Source organism: Phasianus colchicus, chromosome 2 (genome assembly GCF_987193195.1).
Source record: "Phasianus colchicus chromosome 2, bPhaCol1.hap1.1, whole genome shotgun sequence".
In the NCBI taxonomy this organism is placed as follows: domain Eukaryota; kingdom Metazoa; phylum Chordata; class Aves; order Galliformes; family Phasianidae; genus Phasianus; species Phasianus colchicus.
Window position 1 is genome coordinate 65,676,293 of NC_143437.1, and position 27,752 is coordinate 65,704,044.

A 27,752-nucleotide genomic window follows, 5' to 3' on the forward strand; every position below is an offset into this window, starting at 1 on the left:
AATTGAAGGGGTTACATCGAAAATACAAGGTAGCAAAGAGTCTGGCTTATCTCTTAAACAGAAAACATGACAGTAGAATAATTTGCCTATTGGAAAGAAATCTACACTTCTTCCACAGGCCTGTTTTGTTTGACCATTCAGTTGTCTTCTGAACAACTTTGTCCTCTTCTGGGTTGGGATGGAACAACACAATGTGGTAGAAGTAATGTTGTCCAGCACAGACCATTAGCAGAGTGAGCTTTTGACCTGATGTGAAAGTAATGCTGCTGGATGTGCCCAGCAGCCTCAAGCAGCAGAGTTTGTTATCTTGCAGCCTGTGCAGCACAACCTCACAAAGTCCTTAAATAAAGGCCCATGCTCAGGGTGTTCTAAAAATTAATCTTAGTTTTTAGAATTTAGAATCTTATTTGTTGTAACGCAACTAATTTCTTTAACATTTAATGTAACGTGGCCACTGTGGCAGGGGAAGGAAAGTGCCAAATCCTACCCATTCTGAGTAAGCCAAGAGGGTAACTGTGGGAGCAGCATTTTAGTCATCATTGAATGTTATAACTCTCTATGGAAAAAGCAAATAGTCCGGGTAGTCTTGCAGGAGATGAAGAGCTGAAACCAGACATCAGGGTGGTTTGGGTTTGTTTTTTTTTTCCTGTTAACCAAAAGAAATGAGTATGCATGGGAAAATTGTATGTATTGTAGGTACGGTTATACCTGAGTTAGTTTTCCCATGATTCAGCAGTGTGGGTTTGTCTGTCCTTCCAGGCATGAACAACCGTGAAGTCTTGGAGCAAGTAGAACGCGGTTATCGGATGCCCTGTCCTCAGGACTGTCCCATCTCCTTGCATGAGCTTATGATTCACTGCTGGAAAAAAGACCCAGAGGAGCGTCCAACTTTTGAATATTTGCAGGGTTTTCTCGAAGACTACTTTACTGCAACAGAACCCCAGTACCAGCCCGGTGACAACCTGTAACTCCCTGGTCTCCACACACTGTCACGAATTGCCAGGTGTCCCTCAGCCCTGCCCCACCTGCCCTTCAGCGTCCAGCTCCATGATTGGCTTCCAGGAGTGCAGCAGCATCTCCCAGTACCACTGGACACAGAGGGGCTGGAGCTGGGAACTCGAGCAGCCCTCGCCTATGACCACTTGTCCTAATAATCTGAATGTCCTGGATGAAAAGGAGAAAAACACTTGTTTTTTCTTAATCAAAGACTCCTAAACTGCATTATATTGATGTTATGTAAACTGCAAAACCTCTGTTCATTGTAAATAGTAACTCAGTGCCAATAACTGATCCTAGTGCTTTCCTTTTTTTAAAACGCAAAACCTATGTGATTTTAACTAGTCTTCTCCTGATCCGACTAAAAGTATTATTTTCCAGAAGTGGCCTCTTTGTCTAAAACATTTTTTTTCATGTTTTAACAGAAAAAAAAAAAAAAGAAAGAAAAAAAAAATCAGGACAGGTGTTTGGTTTTTTGCTTTTTTATATATAAAATATATATAATATATATACATACGTGTACATACCGTATACGGGTGCTACTGCAGAGGAAGCTCATTTTGAACTGAATGAATCCTGCTGCAGCAGTATCCAGAAAGTGATAATTTTACTGCAGACATGAAAACACTGGTGAGATTGTGGAAGCCAGTGGTCTAATTTTTGGCTTTTGCCAAGCATGATTTTTTTAAATTGGATTGCACTTTTTGTTTATGATTATGTACCTGTAGATGGTTGTAACTTTGCTCTTTCAGGAATCATGTGCTGTATTTACAGTAATGTTTCCGATGTTTAACAAGTGTGTGATGATTTGTTCTTGAAACTAAAATGAACATATTTAAAGCGAGAAAACTACAGCATCACCGTTGGAACTGGAAAATGGAAACTGCGAGGACTTCTTGTATCAGAACGTGTATACTGAAACGTTTCAAAAAGATTTATTAAACCGTGTAACCACATTCAGATGGTCTTAAAATCATAGCATTTTAGCCATGTCCAATGCTAAACTGTTGGTCACGCAACTAGGATTCTTCTGTTTTATGTGTAACATTTTTTCCATTGTAAAATAAGTGTGTTCAATGTCCTGTACTGCTAATGAAAGTACTTTCTCTGTGTCTGCAAGTTCTCCAGTGGAATTACTATGCACTTCTTTACATTTCATGGGAGATGCACAGAACAAAGTATTACCTTTTCAGTTGTCTGTACCAGCCTTGAATTACTTACGTTTAACCAAAAAAAAAAAAAAAAAAAAAAAAAAAATTCCTTTCTATTTCTATTGAGTTTTTAATACTGAGTTGCAAATTTTAAAGTCTTAATTACATTTTGTTATGGTTTATTTGCAAGTTTACATTTTAAAACTGTTTAACTTTCTTAATTTAGTAATTAAAAAAAAAAAAAGAGCATTTTACATTTGGATAGTTGTTCTTTTGTTTAAATTGTGGAGATAACGGTGGAGAGGAGATAAGAACGTTTCAAGAAGGGGTGTCGTGCTCTTTGGGGCTCCGTATTTGGTAGGAGTGTGCAGACCTATGGGGCACCATTTTCAGAATTCTGAAGTCAGTATGTTTGTAAGCAGCTGGAGTTCAACTGTAAGGAAGGTGGTTGAGTGCACAGCTGGTCTCTCCTCTGTTCTGCAGAAGAGTTTCTTCTTCAATAATTCCTTTGCTTTTAATATGAATGCATTTGCAAGTGTTGCAGGAAAAAGAAATCTATGCCTTGTATTGTTGTCATTGCTCTAAAATATTGCAGCCAAGTAAGACGTCATGACAGTTTAAGCATTTTTTTAATTATTTAATAATTAGGTTGTGAATTTGTAGCCTGAATAGCTACACGTTTTCTAAAGAAAACTTTTTTTGGTTCCTGAAATCTAACACAATGACGCATTGAGATTTGGAGAAAACACTGTCATCGTTGTTTTTGTATTTTCTATACAAAGCAGTGACTGCAAATCCTCTTGCAAAGAGAGTTCTGCACTCAGCCTTTCTCCAAGTGTGAATTTACATGGCAATGTTGCTTGTTACCAGACTTCCATGATAAACTGGTTAACGTTTTACGTGTAGAGTCTATAAGTAACGTTATGTACATGCTATATTCAGTGTTTCTGTACCTGTAGCTGTGGAACACCGAAGAGGCCATAATTCTTGTCGGACTTTTTAAAATCAGTCTCCTCTTAATACTTACAAGGTGAGTTGTGGTCCTTTTTCCCACAGCTAGCTCCTGCCTTAAAGCATCTCCCACTGCGCTAAGCTCTCTGCAGCAGCTCAGCTGGCTGCTGAAGCCAAAACGTCATGAACCCAGACAAGGGTGGCAAAGCACGGTCATCCTTCCAAGCTCTATAGCAGATGGGATGAGGCTAAAGCATTTGGAATTTTGCCTGTGTTTCTCATTGGAAGTAAGACTGAGATGGGGAGTCATTGGGATTTTATGGCCTTTATTTCTAATTCTCGAGTTTGCGGTTCCTCATGTCACATTCAGTCTGTGAGTACCTGCCTGCAGCCATGTGCAGACAGCTGCTACTGTTGGGGGGCAGATCCAGACCATTTCTCATCGGTAGCTCTTCTGCTTCTTTTTCTTAATGTTGGGAGTTTTGTTGTTTGGGTTTTTTAATCTCTCAAATAAAAACATTAGTAAAATTTATACAAGGTTGTTAGCATTTTTGCTATAAATTAATAAGATTGTTTCCTTAGCCACTGTGTATACACCACACATAGCTGTGTGGTGAGTGTAGAAGTAGAAAATATCTAAAAACATCCTCTTCTCTCCAATAATAGTGTTTAATGTAAGGCTAAATAAATCACAGCCAGGTGAAGACGGTTGGCCAAAAGCTCCCTGCAGCAGCCCGCCTGACTCCAAACCTACATGAAGAGGTGACCCACCGACAGCTGGGAGGACTCTGGGGGTGATCCCTATCATTGGGTGGATTCCTCTAATGCCAGTCACAGGAGAAATGACAGGCAGAGATGCTACACTGCCACAAAAGGGACAATTGGTACAATTAATGCCTGCTAACACATTTCTGTGGGAAGGAAGTAATGGGAGACTTGGTGGATCCTCCGAAAGATCCAAAGTTTGTCAAAGGCACTGACACGATGTTCTTTGGCTTCTGCAAAAAGTGTTCAACTTAGTTCTACGTGACGCGCTGACTTTGGTTTAATTACCACTGTAGAAAATAAATAGAAAGTAAATACACAATGGAAAACTGATTAACTGCTAACATTAACAGAAGTAATCCGTATGGAAAATCTGTCTACAGTGCGAGCACTCCTCATGAAGTCTGTATCTTGGAAAGAACTCACTGCTCACCACGAGGGCAGAGTGCTGCATGTATTTGACCTTGCCACAGAACTTGGAGGTGAGTGGGAAGTTGGTCAGATTAATTTGGATAAGGACCGTCCATTTCTCAGATGCTCAAATAAAGAATGCAGCATGCTGGTGATTGCTACCATATTGCACCCTGAGGGTCTAAGGGCCTCATGTGAGGCTGAACCCAATATGCAAGAGCTATTAGTGTATATACAGTAGCTCCTCTTCTAATGCGAGACAATATTCATCCATCAAAGGCGGCTTTTCCTGTCTAATGGGAAATTACCACCAGCAGTGCAGACAAAAGCATATATATTTTCTCAAATCATGTCAGTTTGAGGGTCTGTCTTTCAAGAATGATTGAAGTCTGTTTGCAGCTCAGAAATCTCATTGAGTTCTGCAATCTCAGTAGCAGTGATTATAATTTCCTGTGACTCACACACTGAAGGGGCTTCTGTGCGTCAGGGCAGTGTTCCCTGCCGCCTTCACTGAAGGAGGGGACACTTTAAGTTTGGATTTTCCTGCACAGACCAATAGAGAATCCACATTCTATCAGCAGAAAAGGATAAGGGCCCCTGGCAAGGCTGCCTCCCACACAGAGCATGAAGCTCTGCCTCCCAGGGCCATTGAGTTACCAGGAGCACTCTGATAGCTGAAACCAAGGTGCGGTCTGAACATGAGGAGGGAAGTGCCAGCTTCACTTCTGTCTGTGAGATGTTTTCTGTTAATGTTTAATACAGCCAGTGTTCTTGTGTGTATATATCAAAATGCAGTTCACACGCAACATCTATACCTACACAAACATCAATTCATCTCCTTGTATTCTCCCCCCCATAGCAACACACTTAACAAAAATGCATTTGTAAAACAGGACGTGAGTGGATTAGAGGACAGAATGGTGTTAATAACAAAAGAGCTTCTCGTGTAGGCTTTCTTTTTTCCTCTTTGCTGGCTCCTACTCCTTGTACAGGCCAGGAGAAGGGCGGTGAGCACAGCCCTGCAGTGTTTGGGGCCTGCAGTCATGGCACAGAGCTTCTGTGGCTGATTCCCGAGTCAGGGAGGGAAAACCTTTCTCCCAAGGGCATGGTTGCAATGTGGGGCCTGCAGAAGGCCAACAGGGAGAGGAGTGCCTTGCTGGGACGCACAGCGTTCCATGTGGGCTGTACCTCGCGTGGTGTGTGGGGAGAGCCAGAGGTCTCAGCACCGACTGTGCTGGTGGCACCTGTGTTCTACTGTGGGCCATTAGAAGACAGCAGAGCAGTGAGCTCGGGCTGCAGGTGCTTTTACACAGCGTAAACAAGTGATGAAGGGAGAGTGAGTAGCATGTATCTAAGACAGTGGGCAAAATGCCCCAGGACCTGTGTCTGAAGGGAAGGCATTATGCCTACCCACCTGAGGCAGGTGGGAGCCGGATTGTTCTGCTCACTGTTGGGAATAACTCAGCATTAAGCTCCATAAATGGCTACAAGGGCAAAGAGCACAGATATGAGATTCTCCTTCTTCCTCCCTGGCTGGGCTGCAGCTTGCTGAAGGCTCTGGGCCGCCTTTCTGTACATCAGCATTTGTTGCTGAGCTCCTGCACTCAGAGCACTGTGCAATGTGTGGGGGCTGCTGGTGGTCCCATCTTCACACCAATCCTGAGACTGGATTTTCTTTCAAGGAAAAAAAAAAAAAATAGCAGGGAAGGTTTCTGATCGTGCTGTAGCTTTATCTGCTTACTCTGGGGTTCACTCTGCCCAAAACTTTGGCACCACTGACTCAGTATTCACACCTGCAATGCTCTGGGCTGCCTTCCAGCCCCATCACACCTCAGGATTTTGCTCAGAAGTTGTCCAGGAAGGCTCCTTCCTGCTGGAAAACGGACGCAGCAGTGCCCTTCTGGCTCACACAACATCTGCACCCCTTGCTGTTGGCCATGGCCTGGGCACCATCAGGTGGAGCCAAAAATAGGTGTTCAGCCAGAAGTGACTTCATGGGGGCCACGGTGACACAGGGCTCAGCTCCATCTGCACCAACAATCCAGGAGTAAAGAGCGGGTGCTAACTCCTGGTCTGCTAAAAAACGTAAAAAGCCACACTGGGATTTGATTTGTATTCTAAAGGCAGAGGCTGAGGTACGTTTGATCATCTGAGAACTAAAGTTTGCCCTCAATTCCCATGTCTCCCATGTGCAGCCAGGCCTCCAGTGAGCTTTGTACACGACCTCACATACATCCCATGTATCAAACACACACCGCATCCTGAACATTTGCATATGGCACATGTCTTCTGTTCCACTTGGGTGGCCATACCCTCCTGCCTCTAACTTCATCACTCACCCCACAGCTCCCCATGCACTATTCTGGGTGTGTGTTGCTGAAGAAGTACGTCCTCTGGTCTTGCAAAGAGTGGGAGCTCTGTTAATTGTCAAATGTCGAGTAGGTAATAATCAATGGATGCCTAATTGGAAGCAACAGGGAATAAAATAGGTATTACTTAGCTCCTGCTCTTAATTAAGGGGATACAGAATGCTGTGGGGAAAATCTTAACAAATGGCAGGAGGGTTTTGTCATTATGCAAGGTTTAATTAGAAGCAGTGTGTAAGCTGACGTGGAGGTACTTATTTCTCTCCTTTCAGGTGTCTCTCCAGGGCGTGACTAAAAGATGCCAAAGCAAAAGCCTAAAAAAAGTGGAAAATATTCGTGCAGGCACATGGACACTGCTACACAGTGGGAAATGGAAGCAAACCCCTTTGCAGTGCAACAGCAGTGAGGATCTGGCCAGTTGAGGTTGCAGGTGCCCTATAGCACGGCAGGTAGAATGAAATGCTCATTATTATGTCTCCAGATTAACTCACATCACTAATGTGAAAAGCTGAGCAATGTGGAGTGCTTTACTCCAAACAGTGAATCATTTGGGAACAAAAGCATTTATGATGAAATTAAATCTACGAATATGTAAATGCAGGAGATGATGCAAGAAGCAGCACCAGACACTGGCATTGTCTTTCTGATCAAAAAAAGAAATATTACTCCTAGAGGACAAGCAACCGCTTTTTATAAAAAACAGCTCAGTGTGATGTTGCCAATGAAAACAACCCAACCTGCATCTGAATATTAATCTGTACCTTCTGTGATGGGCCCAGTATGACACAGCACATTCTGCTCTTAAATACTGTATAGATGAGATACTAACTCTAAAGCATTCCGAGTTTGAGCCAGTGCTCTGTGAAGACAGTAGGCAGACTTCAGAACTACAAAACAGCCTTCAGAACACAATTAGGATGGCCTGGGTTTGGGGAGTGGGACAGGCTTTGGAAATTCTGGGATAAACTTAGACAAGTTTTCTAAATTTCTTAATCCAAAAGGAGTTAATTGCTTCTACAACTTTGTGGGAGAGTGTTTAGGTGGACTTCAGCTTTGCTCTTAAACCTGCTCAGCTGTATTGTTATCAATTAGCAGTCTTCCATGTGTTTTGTGGCTTTTCTCTTTTTTTCAATCTTCTAAGAAAGTACCAGAAGTGCAAGTGAGAGGAAGTACTCCATGTGAAAAAAGGAGGGTGAGAGGAGACCTCAGCGCTCTTCCACACCTATGCAAAAGGAAGTGAAAGAAAGGTGGGAGTCAGTGTCTTTTCTCAGGTGACAAGTTATAGGAAGGAGGAAACAAACTCCAGTTGCACCAGAGGAGGTTTACATTGGATATCAGGAATGATTTCTGCACAGAAGGGGTGGTTAGACACTGGAACGGGTTGCCCAGGGAAGTGGTGGGGTCACCATCCCTGGAGGTAGTTAAGATACACGAGGATGTGATGCTGAGGGATATGGTGACTGGACTTGATCTTAGGGGTCTTTTCCAATCAAAATGATTCTTTGATTGTAGGTACCTGCTGGTTTCTGGGGGTTAGTAAGTTAAAGAAGGAGCAGAGCTGGTCCTTTTGTTGCTGCTGCTGGCACTGTGAGGTCTGTAGGTCTGATTTCTGGGCTTGGAATTACACACGTGAGGGCCAGATTTCACAGCCTATCCCCCAGGCATCACATCCAGAGGAACAAGACTGCTCTTGCTCCCTTCTTTGGGCCACAAATACCACTTCAAATAAAGATACGTACATGGCAATTTCCACAGGGAAATAACCCTAGAAGAATGCTGAGTCAGATACCACTAGCTCCTAGGGGCATTTCTAGGTGGCCGAGAGCATATGGAGCGCATAAAGCTACTGGTGAGAATTTAATGAAAGGCCACCAAGATGCTGAAAGGACTGGAGAGATCTAGGACTGTTCAGCCTGGAGGAGAGGAGGCTCAGGGGGATCTCATCAATGTGTACAAATATCTGAGCAGACAGTGCAAAGAAGACATAGCTAAGCCTTTTCAGTGGTGCCCAGTGCCAGGGCAAGGGGCAGCAGAACTGGAACACAGGAGGTTTTCTCTGTACAACAGGCAGCACTGTGCTGTATGGGTGATGGAGCACTGGCACGGGCTGCCCAGAGGCTGCAGTCTCCTCCTCAGGAACCTCCAAAAGCGTCCTGGTGTGGGCCTGGGCACCCTGCTCCAGGTGTCCCTGCTTGGACAGGGATTGGAGCAGATGGACCCAGGGGTCTCTGTCAGCTTCAACAGCTTCAATCAGTCTGTATTTCTGTAGCATGGTATCCAGGGTATAAACAGTGGAGAATGAGAGAAGCCTGTCCATAGCTGTTCCCAGAATAGGAGGTACAAGCGTTTGATGATATTTTGTGTGAAGGGAGAGATGTTTGATGGCAGCACAGCACAGTCCTTTACAAACAGACCCCACCAGCAAGAACAGGGCAGACCCCTGTTCAAGGCCCTGCTTTTAGCACTGGTGCAGCCACAGGGTGCAAGCTGCAGTGCAGTTACCACGAGGCCGATGGGAAGCCAAGTTTGGTGTGACTCAGGTCTAGGCCATTCCTCCTCAGGTCCTGAGCCCTGCTCAGGCAGTGCTCCCCACCAGGGCCCAGTTCTGAGGGCAATAAAAAATACACATTCCTGGTTGTGTTAAAGCAGGAGAACTGACACCCATCTGTGGGATGATGTTATTAACTGAATGTTTTCTGGTTTCAGCCCAGAAGCATACTTTTGGATGACCCAAAAGGAAAGGTGGGTGTCCTCAGCAGAGGAGGAAGGAAAGGAGGGCAGAGGGTGGGACAGAGGGCTGGGCTGAGATCCTGAGGTCTCTGAGAAGAAGGTAAGCGCTGGGGAGCACCAGTGCATATATAACCATGCTTAGCATTCTGCTTGGGGCTGCTCCCAGCCATCTGAATGTTCCCAAAGAAATCTGACAAGAGGAAATAAGTATATGGGCCATGGCTTCAGCTTGCAGCCATGAGCAGGGCTTGAGGGTGGTGCTCTCCATAGGGGGGATCTTCGTGCCACAGAATGGGTGCAGGAGCAAGAAGCACTGCCTGGCCTCAAGGAACGTGATTTAGACGTGTGCAGGCCAGCCGGTGGAGCACGAAGCCAGCAGCCGCCCGAAGGATGAAGAGCTGTGCACAGCTGCAGCCAAGATAGACTCCTCCTAGGGCTAAACTAAGATGTAGGGTAAAGATCAGGAGGAGCTCTGGGCAGGGAGGGCTGTGGAGCGGGGAGGTCGGGGAGGCGGTGCAGGTGGACACACAGCTGCGTCCTGCGGCAGCACCCAAGGAATGGCCGCCAGTGCTGCCTCACCCAGCTCTTGGAGCAGCGTGAAGGCATCAGGAGGAAAACCTGGAAGTGACTAAAAGTCAAACTTTAAAAAACAAAGATGCTAAGACGCTAAATTTTTTGTTGTTGTTGTTCTTTATGTAGTTCGTTATCGTGTGATTTTCTTTGGTAGGGTGAATCACAGTTGTTGTAATGCTTGGGTCTGACGGTAAGTAAGGATTAAAAAAAAAAAAAAAAAAAACGGTGGCTTTTCCAGTGAGGCACGTTGTTTAGGACTCACACCGGGTTTCCCCTACAGCTGCTTCTCTGCTCCCGCAGAGCAGCCCGGCCTCCCACGGCAGAGAGACGTGCGGGGCATTTGGAGAGCGTGAAGCCCAACGCGTGGCTCCTCCACGCCGCTCCACTCCCCCGCGGCGGCCGCCGACGAAGCTCCCCATTCCGCGTTGTGATTTGCATGCCTCCTCCACTTCCTGCTGCAGAGCCAGTTCTGCAGCCTACCTGGGAGAGGAAGGGAGGCTGTCGTAAAAGGAGGAAAAAAAAAAACGGCCGAGGAGGGAGAGCCGGGTGAACGCGGAGCCCGCAGGATTCGCTCCAGCCCTGTCCCCTTCCCGCTGAGCTCAGGGCGAGCGTCCCTCAGCCCAAGGTAAGGAGAGCTGAAGACGCTGCGCTTCTCGGTCCCTGCCCGCAGTGAGCTGCTGACCCACTTTTGGCTCTCGGTGAATGTTTTTTTTTTCCCCTCAGATTTCTCTCTCCCTCCCTTTTTTCCCCTTCTCTCTCGTTCTAACGATAGGCTGACTTTCACAGATGGTCACAACATGTTTCAGCCATTTCAACGGCAGTCTGGTTTTTGTTGTTGTTGGGTTGTTTTTGTTTTTGGTTTTTTTTTCTGATCAGGAGAGTTTTGGGGTAAGCGCTGGAAAGGGACACGCCTGGTGTTGAAATGCTGTCCTGCCTATTTGCGTAGCTGCCTGGCAGTGCCTGTAGCCAGGTCCCATCCCGCTCCCTCCCCACACGGCTGTATGAGCCCAGGGCAGCTTATGCCCTCTGGCACAGAGCTGGGGGTGGCTGTGGGGACCTGGGCCTCGCAGTTCCAGGGCAGCTCCCAGCAGTGCCAGACAGGCCCTCGGACCTACTGAGAGCAGGAAGAAAGCAGGTTTCTAGGCCCAGCTTGCTCAGCCCTCCACGGTGTTGGTATGGAAACGGTGGGAGCGAGCCGGTGGCATTGCTTTTTAATTACAGTACAATCAGCTGTGTAAAAATGACTCTAATTTCAAACAGCAGCCGTTTGTTTCAGGACATGGGTTTTGTGGGGCTGAGTAGTGAGAACTGTAAGTTTGGGCTAACTGATCCTCAGCCACCACCGAGAGACCAGAACTGCCCAGTCCTGCATACCCCAGGCAGGCTGGAGGCCTGGCCTGGATGCTGCTGTCAACTGCACGTGTGCGTCCATCTCGTCAGCCCCACTGCCTTGAGACAGAAGGCCTGTTGTTCTGTGGGTAGATCCCAGGTGTGCCCCCACAGCCCCCTGCATGCCCAACCACTTACTGTTGGGCAGGTCCCTGGGAAGTGGCCTGAGGCTGTGTCAGGTCAAGGAGATGAAGCAGCATTTAGCAGTGCAGTGGGCAGAGTGAAGGTGACGGTGTTGGATCAGGACCCATGCCCACAGGGACACCTGATCCCTCACTGATGACAGTTTTAAAATGCTTGTTTCTCTGTAGCAAACCACTTCAGGAATGCCCTCTTCCATTTCAGACAGGCTCTGAGTTTTCCTTTGCTGGCCTTGGCCACAAGCTGCGTACGCTGTGAGGGGTTTGTGTAGCAGGGTCAGCTGTTGGGCAGCCTCTGCTGACTGTGCTGCTGCCTGTGATATCCTCACACTCTGAGGTCCTGCTGAGTACCAGCTATGTTTTGAAGCATATAGTACTTAAAAAAAAAAAAAAAAAAGTGTTTTTTTTTTCCACTAACCTTTTTAAAGAAGGAAACAAGTGTGTGAGATTATGGTGTCTGTGTCAGTCAGTGTCCCTCACCATTAGCAGTGGCTTTTGAAGTTTGGCAGAGGGTACGTGTCTGTGAGATGTACACATTTCTGCACGTTTCACAAAGCAAATGAGTGAGCGTGAGAAAGGCTGTTATCACAGCAGCTGAGAGAGACGTGTCAGGTCCGAGTGTTCTCCACACACTCCCACCACCCACACACCCAGCAGCCTATGCTGCAGAGGGCAGAGTGGTTAGGGGCAAGCACGTCAGCCTTCAAGATGCTGGAGATATTCCCTTGTTAGGAACTAGATGCTCCAATGAAAGTACAAAGCTATAGGAAAAGAGGCTTTCGTGGTCCCCAAGGAGGTTGGCTCCTCTCGGGGTGGTCCTCCCATGCAACTCCACTCAGCTGTTCCCAATTTTTGCCTAATGGTTATGTGCTTTTCAGATGTAGTGGGCCTGTGAGATATCCCAGTATGGGGGTTATTTGGTGTCGATGGAAAACTAATCAGCATCAGAAATGGGTGGAAAGTAATCTCTGGGAAGCAAACACATTTTTAAAATGCTTGTAAGTAGATGTCTAAGATCATTGCAGCCATTTTCATATTTCATAAGTACTGGAAAACTAGCAGGGAATTCTGCCTATAGTTGAGGTTCCTGCTTGGATGCTTTTTAAGAGTGTTGCGCTTTTAGTTTATATAACAGCCTTTCTCACGTTCACTCATTTGCTTTGTGAATTTAGTTAATGCTTGTTATATGGTTTCCTTTTACGCACATTTCAGAGTGTATATTCAGAGAGGTGTAGAGATGCTAGTGCTGCAAAACAGAATATTATGTTTGCTAGGCAGGGAGGTGTGGAAGCATGTTGTCTTGTTTTCCTGGTGTAGGCAGACTTTTATGCCATGGCTGCAACCATAGTAAAAATGGAACAGAAATGTTGTTTCCATATCACTTTTCTTCTCTCAGAAGTTGTGAAAATAAACCTTACCTGCCCTAGGGAGTTTAAAATCTGGGCTCAGAATGTGACATGTTACTTTGGTCTTACCTTGGGAAGGTACCCAAGGGAGAGGGTAAGCATTCGTGATGACAACAGCTCAAATTCTTTGTGGTGAAGTGAAACTACTCAGCTTGGTTTTCCTTGGCTCTTTTTGTTTAGGTTGCAGACTCAAAACAGCTCCCATGTTTGCACTTAGAATGACTTGGATGGGAAGGGACCTCAAAGCCCATGCAGTCCCACCCCCTGCCATGGGCAGGACTGCCCCCCTGAGTTCAGCTGCCCAGGGCCCCATCCAGCCTGGTGTTGAGCGCCTCCAGGGATGGGGCACACACAGCTTCTCTGGGCAGCCTGTGCTGGTGTCTCACCGCCCTCTGAGTGAAGAAGTCCCTCCTGATGTAAACATAATGGTTGCTCTTCCTAAAAGGATTTGTCTCTGTTCTTGTGAGGAAAGTTGAGTCTGGTATCTCTGTAGAGAAAGCTGTGCTTAACATGATCTGCTTACGCACTTAGACTTATGTGACCCCATCTCAGCACTGGTTGCAGTCTCGATGATGCGTGTATCCTCATGACAGCTTGCAAGTTCTGCATCCAATTACTCCCATCTTACAGATGGATGTTTGCAGCACCAGAGAGCTTGAATGATTCAGACAAAGTACATAGGAACTGTTTGGAAATGAAAAAGTTCCCATCAACCCTCAGCCCTTGTGATCACAACTTTGCCTTAATCTAAACCCATGTTATTTCAGAAATATTACGGTTGGTGAATAAAAGAACCTTCCCTTGCCTGCTGTGCACCAAGAAAGGTGAGGTTCCTTTTTCATCCAAATGTTTTCTTTTTTACTAGTGTATGCAAATAGATCTTTGATCAAAAGATTAGAGATGGCTTTCCCCCTCTCTGAAAGTGGCAGGAGTGCAGATACACTGTTGCAGATTTCCTCTTCTGTTTATTCACTGACAGAGCTTTTCTAATTAGAAACAGATCGATGGTTAATGTATGCATTGGGGTGGTGCATTGAGACAAGACTGGGGAAGAGTCTGTTCCCCTCCCATTTATGCAGCTGTCCAGAGGTGGCTGTCACCAGCCTCGTGCATGTCCCAGAGAAGAGGCATTTGGTGGAACAGCACCAGCAACTCCCCCTCTGAGAAATGGAAGAGCTCAGGCTCTGGGAAACCTCACAGGAGAACTGGACAGCATTTCTGCCCACAAACCTGGGTCACTGCATGGTGGGTTGCTGAGCACCCATCCAAGAGGCTTTCTGCTGATTTGACGCACACTGAAGAACTGCTTGCATGAGGAGAGGAAGGAAGAGAAAGAAAATGGATGTTGAAGGAGTTCCCTCAGCATTTCTGAGAGCAGCCCAGGCTTGGCCACTCTATCCCTTTAGGAAGGGCCTCTTCTTTTTATTGCAAGCAGGAATATAAGCAAAAGCTCCAGCTGGTTATCAGTAATCTCCTGCATAGTCATCGGTGCAGGGGGTATATTAAATTCTTGAAGCTTCCTGGCAATATCGTGATCTGACTTGAAGCTGCAGTGTTGTTGGAAATGAGGTCGCGCATGGTCTACATTCTTCAGTAGTTTTGGTGCCAGAAAAGGGATCAGGCTACAGGTTTCTTAGGATATTTTAGTATGTTTACCCTAATTCTTCAACACTAGGGACTTAAGCAAGTTTTTTTTCTGTCCACTGCTTGACTGTACTTGCAAGATAAGCTCTACAAAAAAGTCAGAGGAGACCTAATGAAGTTGCAGTGCACGAGGCTACATAAAATACTGGGATAATGGGCTCAGTGTTGGGTCTTTTTCCAGAAGCTGAGGATCTTCAGCAGTGCAAAGCCAATGTCCTGACACACTGTTGTTAGAGGAGGAATGTTTCTGAATCATCTCTATCATTTCCAGCAGTGAGGGGATTTCTCCTGGGAATTCCCATCCAAATACTACTACCAGCATTGCTCAAAGCATGCAGCACGTCCCAGGGTTAACTTACCCTTGGGGCTGTCTCTACAGACAGAACTCTGCTGTTCTGACAGCCTCCCTTGCCAAGCAGAGCTATTGAGAGAGGAGGAGATTTGTGTGAAGTCACTGCTTCTCCTTTGCATTGATGTGTCTCTTCTAACACCAAAGGCCCCTCAGTGCCTCCTGCCTCAAGCCCACAGGAGTAGGACTCTGCAGAGGTGTCAAAGCTCAGCCTTTGCTCAGCTACAGTGTGGCAGGAGTTAAGCAAAACAATATTTAAAAAGCTAAAAGCTTTTCCAGGGAAATATATAACAGGTGGAATCAGATCTCATTTCTGTCTGACCAAATTATTTTTGTTCAGATATTTGGGGTAGTTTTCATAATGTTCAGCACATGTTACATAGGAAGGAGATAAGGTAGTCATTTAAGTCATTAAGCCCTTTTAGAGGGCCAAACTAATAGGAAAAACATCTTAAACTGTTCTGAAGTGAGCCATTTGAAGTGTTTGGTAGCAGAATTGTGGAATATCTTAATATTTTAGATCTCCCTCATCTGAAAGGAATAGTCATATGAAAACTTGAAAATAATTTTGCATTTGTCCTGCCCACGTTGTGCCTTGCATTAGGTTCACATAGTCTGCGCATAATCCATTTTGCAGATAGCCATTGTTAATGATGGAACAGCAAAAAGGCAAAATGCTTGGAAGGTTGTATCTTCCAGAGGAATTCAGTAGTTCTTAAATCCTTGACACCTGCTGAAGTCAACAAAGAGACCCCTTTTTACTTCCCCATGCTTTGGACTGAGTTCTTGGTTTCTCTGTAGAAAATCTGTTCTTTTCATGGAACTAAACCAATGGCCGTTAGGTATAGTGAATCTGGATACAGTGTGGTTTCTAGCTTTTTGATCTGACTGTTTCAGAGAACGTGAAGAAATGCCATTGTGCATCAGGCCTTGCAGATTTGTTCCTGAAGTGCCGTGTTTGGTGTTTGTGAAGAATTCTACCTGCTGGTAAGGTGCTCAGACAACACATGTTGCTCAAGGGGAGCAGCCATGCCCAAGCACCTGCAGCTGAGCTTGCCCTTTCTGAAGAAGAACCACCTCATTGGAGCTGCTCAATGAGGGATTAAGAGTGTGCAGTATGATTTGTGCCAGCTGAGCTCAGGACCCTGCCTTCTGTCAGAGCAGCAGCATGTTCGCTGTGCTGGTGTAGCTAATGGCTGCTCAGAGGGCTTGTCTACATGGGAAAATTTGCCAACATCATTATGCTGCTATAATTATCCCAGGAAAATTCTCCCTGTGGATGTTCTTCTTATAGCATAGGATGTGTATCTGGAGTCTGTGGTAGATCTGCATAGGTGGGTTTTATGTTACACAGAGGAAGAATATTTACATTGCAGCCCAGCAGCAGTAAAGCACAGTTTTTATCCTACTTTCCAGTAAATGTTATATTGAGAGTTTGCTATACCAGAGGTACTTTCAGGGGGGAATGCACGTCACTTGATCTGATCAGCACAAACATAAAGCCTTGCTCTTGCCCTGTGGGACTGGGCACGTTCTTTGCTTCTGTAGGATATGGCTGTAGGAGCCAGGGTAAAGGCTGGGACGCTGCCTCATACCTCTCTGTGATCCTGTTCAACTGTTTTTAATGCTGTGACTGTCTGAGTATGTTCTTCATTTGAACTTTCTGTTCAAGCTTCTGTGTGACTGAAGCTGAATCCTTGAATCACTGAGATTTGACTTTCCTTACCAGGCTTTTGAGTCAGATTCTCTTGTCAAACACTGCCATTTCCATTGCTTAGACGGTTCTTCAGTAATGCTCCTTCTTGGGATTTTGGCTTTTTCCATGTGGTAGAAGGCAGACAGCCGGAGTAATGAGTCCCAGACTTGTTTCTCTGTACCCCATGTCAGGGGATAGCATCTGATGGGAGCAAGTTAATCTCACCCCAGTACCAGAGGATGAAGATGGCTGCAGAGATCAGCGTGTTGATATTAAACGTGCTGATCTATTTCTGTGCCAAAGTCTGGGAATCAAGGGCTTGGGTACGGGAAGCAGAACAGCTGCATCAGCACATTGCTCTGCTGTGCTTTGGCCTTGGTTGCCTCCAGCTCAGGGTGAAGGACCAGGGGTGTTTTCCACTTCCTGCTTGAGTTCAGTGACCATCTGCTTGAGCTTCTTCCCTCTGTGATACCCTGTGGCATATAGATATGGAAACTGATAGTGAATGAATGTTGTACCGTAAGCTTCTGCTGGTCCACCTGTGAACTTCAAGAGTGTCACAAAGTCCTTTCTGAGCAGCCCAGCAGGACAGAGAACACTGAAGCAGAATGAAACCATGCTTGTGTTTTCCAAAGATTTTTTAGGTCCAGCAGTGTTTTGTTTCAACATAAATGGGATGCTGTGTGTAAGCCTGCAGTAAGGCTTGTACTTCTCGTTCCAGTGGGTGAGTTCAACAAGAGCACATCACTCACCTGTCATTGCTGCTGTCATTCTAAGCGAAGGTGGAGTAGAGGCATCTGTCATTAGGGACTGTTTGGCTGGGCCAAACTTACTGGCAGTATCCCCAAAGGGAAGGGAGGATTTTGATGTCTGGCGCCCAAAGTAATTCTGAAGAAAGGGAAAAAAATAATCCAAACAGTAACCAAAGTCTCTAAATTGTCTTATAATTCTCAATAATTTGAAATAATAACCACGTTATAATAGAATGGATTAACTGGTTTGATAAAATAAACAGCGACACTTGGAAGCCAGCTGTAGATTTGAAATTGCTCAGCTAGGTGTGGAGTGAAGTTCAGATCCAAGGGATCGGTACAAAGCTATTATTAGAAGGTCTGAAGTAAAATATGGCACGTGATTGAATTCCTAGGAATATGCCTGCGCCGGATCTCCATACTTACACAGCCTTCTCTTTTTTCAGGTGCAGAAATTACCTATAAGAGACAGTTCATGTGCTTCTTTTTCCCATTGTCTCAGCAGGAACAGTAAAACTGAGAAATCCCATAAAAGTGTCTGTTTTACAAAATGTAATTTCCAGAAATCTAACCAGTATTTCTTTTCCAGTCCCTGAGGTAGAGTTATTTTGGGATTATTGCTTTTGTGAAGCTGTACCATGCTCACAAGAGTACTTTCTCTTGTTTTCCAGTGTGCTGGAAAATTCTGACCTTGCAGCACGGCAGTTGACTCCCGTTCCTTGTGTGACTACGAAACTGGGAAATGGCCTCTGTGTCAGGTTAGTCCAAACTATAACACTGTGCTACCTGCACTCCAGCTAAGCCTCCGCTTTACTCCTTTGCCAAAAATTTCTACCCATTCTTCTAAGAAAAACTTAATGTGAATACAAAGAATGCATACTGCTCTTCAGTATTCCAACTGGCAGTCGTTGAGCAGTGACTGATAGTAGGCATTTATCTTTCTGGAGGTCAATCTGTAGTGTTTCTTCTCTGTTTTTTTCAGGCGCTTTTGTGAGCCGAAGCATACCAGTGGAAGTGGATGAATCCATGTTGTATTCCCCATTTCCTGAACCTGCCCTGGAAGAGGCTTCACAGCCTTCTGTAGAGAATGTGGAGGATGAGGAGTGCCACAGACCACATGCTAATCCAGCACATCTCTGCAGAGCACTGGCACATCACCAGCTGGCCACGGAGCCGGACAGCAGGCCGTGGTCGGAATATACCAATCCTGATGAATGTGGGCGTTTCTGTTCCCCCAGTGAATCAATACTGGAAGTAGTTCATTCCAAGATGCATCTTTTAACTATGGACAAATCAGGCATGCAGCCAGGACCACTGCTTTCAGCCGATACCAACTCCAGTAAGTCAGAGCAGAGCTTGCATGATTCTCCCAAGGACTCATTGGAGGAGAACAACAAAAGGAGTTCATGGTCACAGCAGCCTTCAGGAAACAAATTCCCAGCAGAGCTGGCAACTGAGGACACGGGTTACAACTCCCAGTCCCAAGACATCATGGGTGTCAGGCACCTGGAGCTCCCCTTACCACTTGTGTCCATGGTGAACCCCCAGGACCTTCCAGGACCACTGATCTCCAGAGAGTTTTTTGGACCTGAGCCTCAGCAGCACCCCAGGTGCCAGCACTTGCCCCATCCCAACCCCTCTGCGCAAGCCTATGGCTTCTGTGGGCACCACTGTCTGGCAGAGCAGCACCTGCATGGCCCACGTAAGTAGCACCGCTCACCCTGAAGGAGGTTTTCTGGGGGCACTGCAGCCATCATTCACTGAGCTGGCATATTCCTACTGTATTTCCTTTGCAGCATGCAATTATTAATGTGTGTAAAAAAAAATGATTTGCAGTCCATTTCATATTTCCAGGTTTTAGGGTTATTCAGCCAGACTGTCTGATGCAAAACCTCTGAGCCAGATAGAAAATTAAAGAGCTCGCAGTTACTCGTCAAATAAAGGCTAATGATTTTGCCTAGAAACTAGCCGTTGTCAGTCATGCTGAGCACACACAGCCTTCTGCCTGCTGTTATTTCATATTCTAGTCATTTTCTTCCTCCTTGCATCAGTCATTCTGCAACCTCCTCTATTGACTTAATTCCTGTTGTTTCCCTGGATTTCCTTGCTCCAGCTTGGATCCCCAAGGTTGAGATTTCCTGCCAGAATCAGAATGGGTAGTTACCCTTGATCTCTTTAAACAATATCTACCAGCTCTATGACCAAACTAATGCATGTGTTTCATTTTTGTATGAAAAGAGCGTGACATTCATCAACCTCATTTTTTCTGCTGTCAGCTGAAATGAAAGTCCATTACTTAAAATGGACCCCGCTCAGCTGCTGGTGATTGTATCACTGAACACTGATGTGACTCAGTCAATATGGGTGTTTTGGCTCTTGGAGGCTACGACGCAGTTTACAGCCTGCTATTAATTAGTATTCCTTTTTGGTCTCCGAGATTTTTATCTGTTATGAAGTGAGCTTTGAACATCTAACAGCAATATCATTGTTTTCATACAATTTATATTACATTAGGCTTGGGAGACCTCAACCAGTTTGGGGCTCACTTTGTAATAAAAAGCTGTAGGCCTGTGGCAGATAACCCTTCGTTCTTAACCTTCTGTTGACTCCGCAGCATTTATATTACTTCTGTTTAAAGAGTTTTCTCATTCCAGTAATGCACTGTAATTAGGTACACGAGAGTTGGAGTATCAGAGCTGCAGTTTTCACCTCTGGTCTCGGCATTTTGCAGTGGGGAAGGGGCTACAGATGGACTTTTATCAGCAACTACAGCTGAACATTTGCAGAACAGCCTCTGTTTTTCTGCCTGTACCTTCTAACTTCAGTTTAGCTTTGGGCAGAAGAGGAGCTGGTTGCACAATACCTCTGACTATTTACCTCCTCCACATGTGGGCATCGTGAGAAACAGGACATTTACTGAATGAGGTAATTTGTTTCAAAGCAGGAGCTCTGAAGGGCTTTCTTTAGAAAAATCACTGATGTTTCAACCATATCCAGAGGGCAAAAAGAATAAAATAAACTCAGATGGCTGGAGCAGATTTGGTCAGGACCAAGAAGCTGGCAACTGCACGCCTGTTTCTCACTTGCCTGGTACGGCATAAATCACCTCCTGACAGCTCCTTGTGTTGCAGATAATTGCTGGGCAGGGGCAGCCCACAACAAAGCAGCACAGTTTGTGTGTTGCAACACGCCTCTCCCAGGCTGTGTCAATAGCATGGATTGTGCCTGTAGGCTCTGAACTGGTTCTGGACACCTGCTATTGGGGATACAGCAGCAAAACTACCTCTGAAGGGAAAGAAATCCTCACAGCAATGCTGTATAACCAGGGACCATTTGTTCAGTTATTCGTATATGAAAGCTGTGTGTGTGTGCGGGCACACATGCCCGACCATGCTGTGCCTCTGAACAGCAGTGCTGGCAGCCATTAAAACACTACAGTGTCAAACATGTCCAAAGGGCACTGGTGAAACTTGCACCAACCTAAAAACCTGCAAACCACACTGAAACTTCACAAGCCCTGCCAGCTTTCCTAGAACTGCTCAGGAGGAACCTTTGAACAGATCTTACTTTCATTTTTTGTTCTTCCAGCCTCTTTCGCCCTGTCCTGTTAGAATATAACGAAAGGGACAGGAATATCTCCTAAAAGAATCCAACAAATAAGATGTTGCCGACTCACAATTTCATCAGAAATCTCTTTGTAATTGGGGGGTTGGTTAGTTGGTTTTAAAGTGCTGGCTTCTGGAGCTGTGTGGTTTCATTAAAGCTTTGTTTTCTTTTTTTCCTCTTCATTTTTTAAAAAATTAGTCCTCATGGCTGCTAGGAAAAGGAAAGCATGATACCAAAATAGCTGAAGGGATTAGAAAAAAACAATCAAAAGGGGAAAAAAAATAGCATTTGAGCATTGCAGCTTTCAGAGCCAGCTCATAACACCATAATCATGCAGTGCTAATAAGCCCTGCCAGGCTGGACTTTGATCTGCACACAGCAGCTTGAAAGTGTGCAGAGCTGCTGCCTAATGAAAACTGCAAGCAGAAAGACTGAAAAAAGTAGTTTTCCCCATTTGGGAAACAAACAGCTTACATTGCTTTCTCTTTCAATTTATGCCAAGAGTTCCACTGGATGCTAGTTATTAAACAGCATTACGTGTACATGGCCAGCAACAGTGAGGTTTTTCAGAATTACTTGAGCAAAATTGTTACTTTGGGTTTCCCTGCAGCCTCCTGGATGGCAACTGGACCAACAGCAGGACCTTAAAAGGTCAGCAAGGCAGAACATTCATACCAAGTGGAATAACAAATGGAGAGATTATTTTTTCTCTTTTCATTTACAATAATCACAGTCTGTTTAGCCTTACTGTTACAAACTGATTTGTTCCAGGATTTTGCATCTGCTTCCATGAGAGTGTTCAGATGATTCATTTTCTCAAGTCATTGCCAGAGAGAAATTAAAAAAAAAAAAAAAAACACCAAAACCACTGAGCCATTTTAAGTGCAGGGACGAAGCAGCCCTCAATGTTTAACTGTCGGTTGTCCCAACAGCGCAACCCGCAGCCGGGACCTGAACCGTGTCAGATGGGGCAACTTCAGACTGTAAGTTACCCCTTAGGCTTCCTTCTTTCAGTCTGAGATTCCTACAAATGCCTCCAACATGCTCCATTTCCCTAGGAATGAAGGAGGATGTGCCTGCAAAGGACTAAACACAAACTGAAGCAAAAATGTGTTGGCTGAAATGATAGTTGCTGCCTTTATTTTCTCACCTTCCCAGATGGCAGAGCTCCTTACCAGCATTTTGCACATACATCGCAACCGCTCCCTCCTGTTCCTGGTCCCTGCATGAGAGTTATCCGCCCAGCCCAGCAAGTCATCCCTAATTACTCCAACCTTCGTGCTCCCAAGGGCACCGCCGAGCGACCTCCCCAGAGGCTGTGCTCCTCCCCTGGTCCTCCTCGATTCCCGTGAGTACGCCTTGGGGGCTGTGTGCATTGGAAGCTCCTCTAATCTGATTCTCTGGGCTTTATACCATAATTCTGAAGCCTTGTAACTCTAGCATGCCAGGGCTGAGGGGTGCATGCGAGATGCTGGATAGTTTCCTTTATTTGCTACTTTACACACAGCAGGGGCCTGACCTTACCCTGAAGGACTTCAAAGGCAGTTACCTGATATGTTGTCACAGCGCACCCAGAAACACACGCGCTAAGGGAAGATAAATGCTGGAAGGTTAAGAGATGAGGGGCTGAAAATATTTCAGTTGAAACTTTAGAGCTCTCCTGCTCGAAAGCAAAGGTCAGTTTGGAGGCTCGCTGCAGACTTCAGCTCTATGGTGCGCCAGCCTGGGAGCCTCAGTCACTGGCTGTCAGCAGTTTCCTTCTTATCGCTTCTGTAGCGTAGAGAAAAATGGAGAAAATCTTGTCTGACACTGATATATCTCTCCATTGCACTTTGCAGCATTTTTCATGATTTCTCATGTAGTAATAAAACGCATCATATCTAGCACTTTTCAGCTGGGGCTTTTTGACTGTTTTTTAAATATTAATTTCCCATGCTTCTAGTCTCCCTCCCATTTTAAGTGCACCATTAGCAAGCATAAATTACGAAGGGTTTTCTCCAAATTCAGCTGCTGAAGTAAAACTGATGTTGGCACATCTGAAAAGCAGACCATTTTTATTTAAATGCCAAAGTACTTTAAAGGTATTAAACTTGTAGGCATCCATGTTTGGAAATCATAGAATGATAGAATCATTAAGGTTACAAAAGACTTCTAAGGTCATCTAGTCCAACCACCACATGTAGCCTTTTCTTGAACACCTCCAGGGACAGTGACTCCACCACTTCCCTGGGCAGCCTGTGCCACTGCATCACCGCTCTTTTTGAGAAGAAATTCTTCCTAATATCCAACCTGAACCTCCCCTGGTGCAACGTAAGGCCATTACCTCTTATCCTTTCACTATTACCTGGGAAAAGAGGCTGACTCCTACCTCGCCACAACCTTATTTCAGACAGTTGTAAAGAGCAAATGTCCACATACATGATACTGTCTTCATGGAAAAGTGAGAAAGACTAAACAAGACAGACAGTTGAAATACTGCACTGCTCTGGCCTGTGAAAGGCAGGGGGCTGCAGCAACAGCGGAGACAATTGCAATAAAGTGTTTGAATGAAAACATAGCAACTCTGAGGTACAGCAGATATCCTTTGCATTAGTGAAATTTATAATCAGACTCTTGGTTTTTGGCATATTTGTTAGCTGGGGAGAAGTTTGGGGAGGATCTGGAAATTAGCCACAGGGCAGTTTTTGTGGCCTATGATGAGGTATGTGTTGCTTTTCTTGGTGCATTCTTCTGTGGAAAGACATCCAGAATACCTGGGGCCTATCCTGTGTCTGTATTGCTGGTGTTTGCATGCTGGTTCCAGGAACAGCAGTTATGTGATGGTAATATTTGCCTATAGAGCATTTTGTAACAGAAAACATCTGTACCAAAATGAATAAACCAGATCTTAATGTGACAACAGAAAACATGCTGTGACCAGACTGTCATCATTCATTTAAGGAAGGCAAGGAAATAAAAGAGAGTGGGCTTGATTGACTAAATATCACTGCTCTGTGGGGAAAAGCCCTCAAAGAAACCTAACACTCATCCAAGAAATGCAGTCCAGCAGATTCAAACTACACCTCATGTAAAAATAGGCATGAATTCTCCTTTCTACTGACTCAACCTGTGAACCCAAAGCGTAGTGAGACAAGAACTGCTAAGCTTCCTAAAATCATTTTCTTTCTGTGTATTTGTTCAAGTAGAGCAGATATTAGGCAAGATTGCTGCGGTTCCAGAACACAAATTCCCAACATGAGAAACTTTTATTGGGCCTGCTGTTGCTGGTCAAGAAGTTTAACTTTTTCCCTTTAGCAAAACTTTTGAGTTTTGTCCAAAACTGGAACAACTCCTTACTGTACCACAGCTGGAGCTGGAGTGCCCTGTATGTCTATTTTCCTGCTCCTTGTGCCATACCCCTTGCGCAGCACAGGACATTCAGATAGCAGCTGTGCCATAAGCAGCTGAGTTGCCCTTTAGGCAATGGGAAGAGTGTGTCCATGTGCCATTCGGCTCCAGTACATGTGTAACGTCCACAGAACAGCATTATTTCTAGCTCAGAAATATTCTTTGCTTCTGTTAGTTGCAAACTGAGCAGTACTTACCTATGAGATAAATTTATTCCTGTGAATAGTGTTGCTTCTGCATGTCAAGAGCTATCTAGATCAATCTATGCCCGTGACAGGGGGGTAGTAGGCAGTGGGTCCCCTAGCCCCAAAAATGGAAAGGGAAAAAGGAAAGGGTAGGGAGCTGGGCTCAAAAGAAAAACAGCGGCAATAAACTGTGTCTTGTTGTAGACTGTCACCAAGGTATTGAGGGCTCAGATAAAAGAAATGCTATAATAACTAAGTAGAAGTGCCAAGCATGTTTTCAAGACTTTTACTGAGCTAATACACAAAGTTCTTAGTGTGTTAAAAAAAAAAAAAAAAAAAAATACCTGAAAAGAAGTAATTTATGTCCTTGCTTGCTATTCTTTGCAGAAACCAGTTGTACAACCAGCTACCTAACGGCCAGCTGCCCCAGAAGGCATGTGGCCCAGATGAAGCATGTTGTTGTCCTTCTGACAATTTTCCGTCTCCAGCTGCTGTCCCAAGACCTCTCAGTAACCCTGCAGCCAAGGGAACTCTGAGAACCAGCAATTTGCCGGAAGAGTTGCGTAAGTGCTTAGCAAATTTGTTCTGTGTGAGATCTTACAGAGCAGCCTGACAACTTTAGGTGGGAAAGCTCCAGGGGTTGAGGTGGGGGTAGCAACATTAAGACACAAAGACGGTGAGAAAAGAAAATACTGGATGTCATCACATCCGTAGGGTGTGAGTGTTTATGTCTGGTGGAATGGAATTATTCCCTTGAATCCTGAAAACTTAATTGTCATTAATTGCTTGTTATTTTGTTTACAAAAAATAAATACTGTTTAGATTATTCTCATGACTTCTTGCTAAACAGAATGTCCCTTTGAGGCAGGAGGCACTGAAGCTTACAGTAAAAGATTAATAACAAACAAAGCCCCAGGGATGAAGTGTTTCTGCCTGTCCCAAACCAGACAAAAATGCCAAGTCTTGACCTCAGTTTCTCCCTGACCTGGTTAGAGGAGAGGCCTTTGGTTCAGGACCCACAGCAGGGTCTGCACAAGCTCCTGCTGAGGTGCCTTCTCTGCCTCCAGCCCCCCAAACCCTTCCGCTCTTCAACTCCTATAGGAAAGCCAGGTCTCAGAAGAGCTGGCTTCCTTCTAATGCTATGCTGGATGACCAGTGGGATATACCATAACTAACATTCCCTCATAGCTCTCCAGAGACCTCTGCTTTTTCCTTTATTCATCTTCTTTTTTTCTCAATAAACTATTCAAAAAAGCCCCTTTCAAAGACCCACATTGCATCCTTCTGGCCTGAAGGAGTGAGTTGTGACATAAGTTTCCAGTCATGTGTAAGTTCCAGTTTATCAGTCAGAGTCCCCAGGTAAAGGCATTACTCGACAAAATGGCGCCATTAGCCAGCTGGCGTGCCTTGACCAGAGAGTACATGGCTCTTGAATTAGTAAGAAAACTCCTTCACTGTTGGCAGAGGTTGTTGAAGACATTGCTGTCCTCAGCTTTCTGGCCTGTCCTACACAGGAGCTGATGCTGCTGTGAGGAGAGGCTGGGCAACACGTGAGAGGGCTCCTGCAGCTCTCAACTGTAGGTTGCAGCTGGATAGCACGAGCTGTGAGATAGAGCTCAACCTCATGAACGTGAAAGAGCTAGGGAAAAAAATGCTTGGTTTGTACATTCGTTTTGTAAATAATCTGCAGACACATATGTAGGCAGAACCCACAGCACAGTGGGAAAGGAAGGCTGTGAAAGTCTCACTCTTTGCATGGTGTATTTTAATGTGTTGCATGTTCATATGGACTCTCTCTTAGGCAAGGTCTTTATAACCTATTCCGTGGACACAGCAGTGGAGGTCATGAAATTTGTGAACTTTCTGCTTGTAAATGGATTTCAAACTGCTGTAAGTATACCTTCCAGAGAAAATGACAGTCAACCAGGGAAGAAAAGAGGCATTTTTAAAAAAAAAGCAGAGGGCACACATGTTCCATTTAAATGCTTTTCTGTTTATCATAGTATTTTGTAGATTAAGGTGGCTGCAAATGGAAGGAGCTGGCCTGGGTTTTAAAAGTTGTAACCTAATGATTTGCCATTTCATTTGCTCGTGCTTTAACTGAATTCTATACTTTGAAATGTCTTTTAATAATGACCCTGGAAAATTCCATTTAGTGACACCAGATGGGCAATAATAGGAGGTTTTTTTGTGAGCTATTTCATTAACATTGTCTCATATTTGATCTGAAATACCAATATTAAAAAAGGTCAGTTTTCACATTCATCCCATCCTAGTGTCTGTTCAGAGATGCTATTACATCGTTGGTTCTTCAGATGTGAATACCTTTCCTCTGAAAACAGATCTAAAATTGGTGTATTTCACACGGCTTAATGAAACAGTCCATCTCATGGTTTCTTTGCTTTGTTATACTTTTAAAAGGGATTCAAAAATCACTGGCCTGATTCAGAAAGATCTGTGTCCTACAGTCTGATCCCATAAAGGGTCCAGATTTTCATTTAACCTCTTGTGAGTTTGCTTCTTCATAACTACCTCCTCAAAGGAGAGATCTCATAGAGGCTCTCGTATTCGGCATTCATCAAAATGTTGATTCATATTTTCCTATTTCAAGCGCATATGCTATCTGACCCCTCAACCTTCACTCTGGCTTCAGTTCAGGAAAGCGTTTAAGCAAGTGGCTATCATTAAACTGAATGAAACTCAGTGGGGGTTTTGCCCATGCTTATTTATTTTTGTGAATCAAAGAATTTTTCCAGAGACTGAAATTGTATTTCTCTCCAGCAGTTTTGTAGTATAGCCAATTCATAAGAAAGCTCTGGGCATCACGGAGATAGGGGCAGAAGGCTCATTAACAGCACCCCTATTGGACAGGCAGTTCTTGGTGCATGCTACAGAAAAATAAATACAGCAAAATGGCCCCAAAGCCAGGAAACAAATATGTTGGGAAGAAAAACCAACCCTTGATGTGGAACATAATTCTTCTGTCACAAGCTTGGAGAAGTTAATAATTACTCCATTGGTCACGGTCATTGACTGCCAGTTTCTGGGCTGAGTGTTCAGGGAAGAGAGCAGTGACGGTCATATTCAGTGATAGGAAGTCCTCCACCTCTCTGCTCAGTCTAAAGCCTGGATTCCTGCATTCAATGTCAGTGACCTGGCTGACCTCTCTCCACACATTCTGAAAATGTAATGCAGTATGAAGTTAAAACTGGACAGTATATATCCTTGTAGCCAGAAAATAGTGGAGCTTTGCAA

The 27,752-nt window shown here is 44.9% G+C and overlaps 2 protein-coding genes across 12 annotated transcripts in view; both read left to right on the plus strand.

Annotated features, from left to right (window-relative positions):
- Window positions 1–4,565, plus strand: part of FYN (FYN proto-oncogene, Src family tyrosine kinase) — a 131,656-nt gene extending 127,091 nt beyond the window's left edge. For 3 of the 8 annotated variants that reach the window (XM_031611152.2, XM_031611155.2, XM_031611154.2), the window contains exon 14: window positions 760–4,550. In XM_031611152.2, the coding sequence (XP_031467012.1) occupies window positions 760–968 (209 nt within the window). In that variant the 3' untranslated portion in view covers window positions 969–4,550. Of the gene's footprint in view, window positions 1–759 lie in introns of all 8 variants that reach the window. The other 5 variants (XM_031611153.2, XM_090135878.1, XM_090135879.1 and 2 more) reach the window with 4 other exon arrangements.
- Window positions 4,566–9,494: 4,929 nt separating this feature from the next.
- TRAF3IP2 (TRAF3 interacting protein 2) overlaps window positions 9,495–27,752 on the plus strand; it is a 29,388-nt gene continuing 11,130 nt past the window's right edge. The window contains exons 1-7 of one of the 4 annotated variants that reach the window (XM_031610735.2): window positions 9,495–10,133; window positions 10,224–10,568; window positions 17,991–18,077; window positions 18,302–19,021; window positions 22,084–22,273; window positions 24,885–25,060; window positions 26,299–26,387. In XM_031610735.2, the coding sequence (XP_031466595.2) occupies window positions 18,062–18,077; window positions 18,302–19,021; window positions 22,084–22,273; window positions 24,885–25,060; window positions 26,299–26,387 (1,191 nt within the window). In that variant the 5' untranslated portion in view covers window positions 9,495–10,133; window positions 10,224–10,568; window positions 17,991–18,061. Of the gene's footprint in view, window positions 10,134–10,223; window positions 10,642–13,295; window positions 13,703–17,990; window positions 18,078–18,301; window positions 19,022–22,083; window positions 22,274–24,884; window positions 25,061–26,298; window positions 26,388–27,752 lie in introns of those variants that run through there. The other 3 variants (XM_090135880.1, XM_031610734.2, XM_090135881.1) reach the window with 3 other exon arrangements.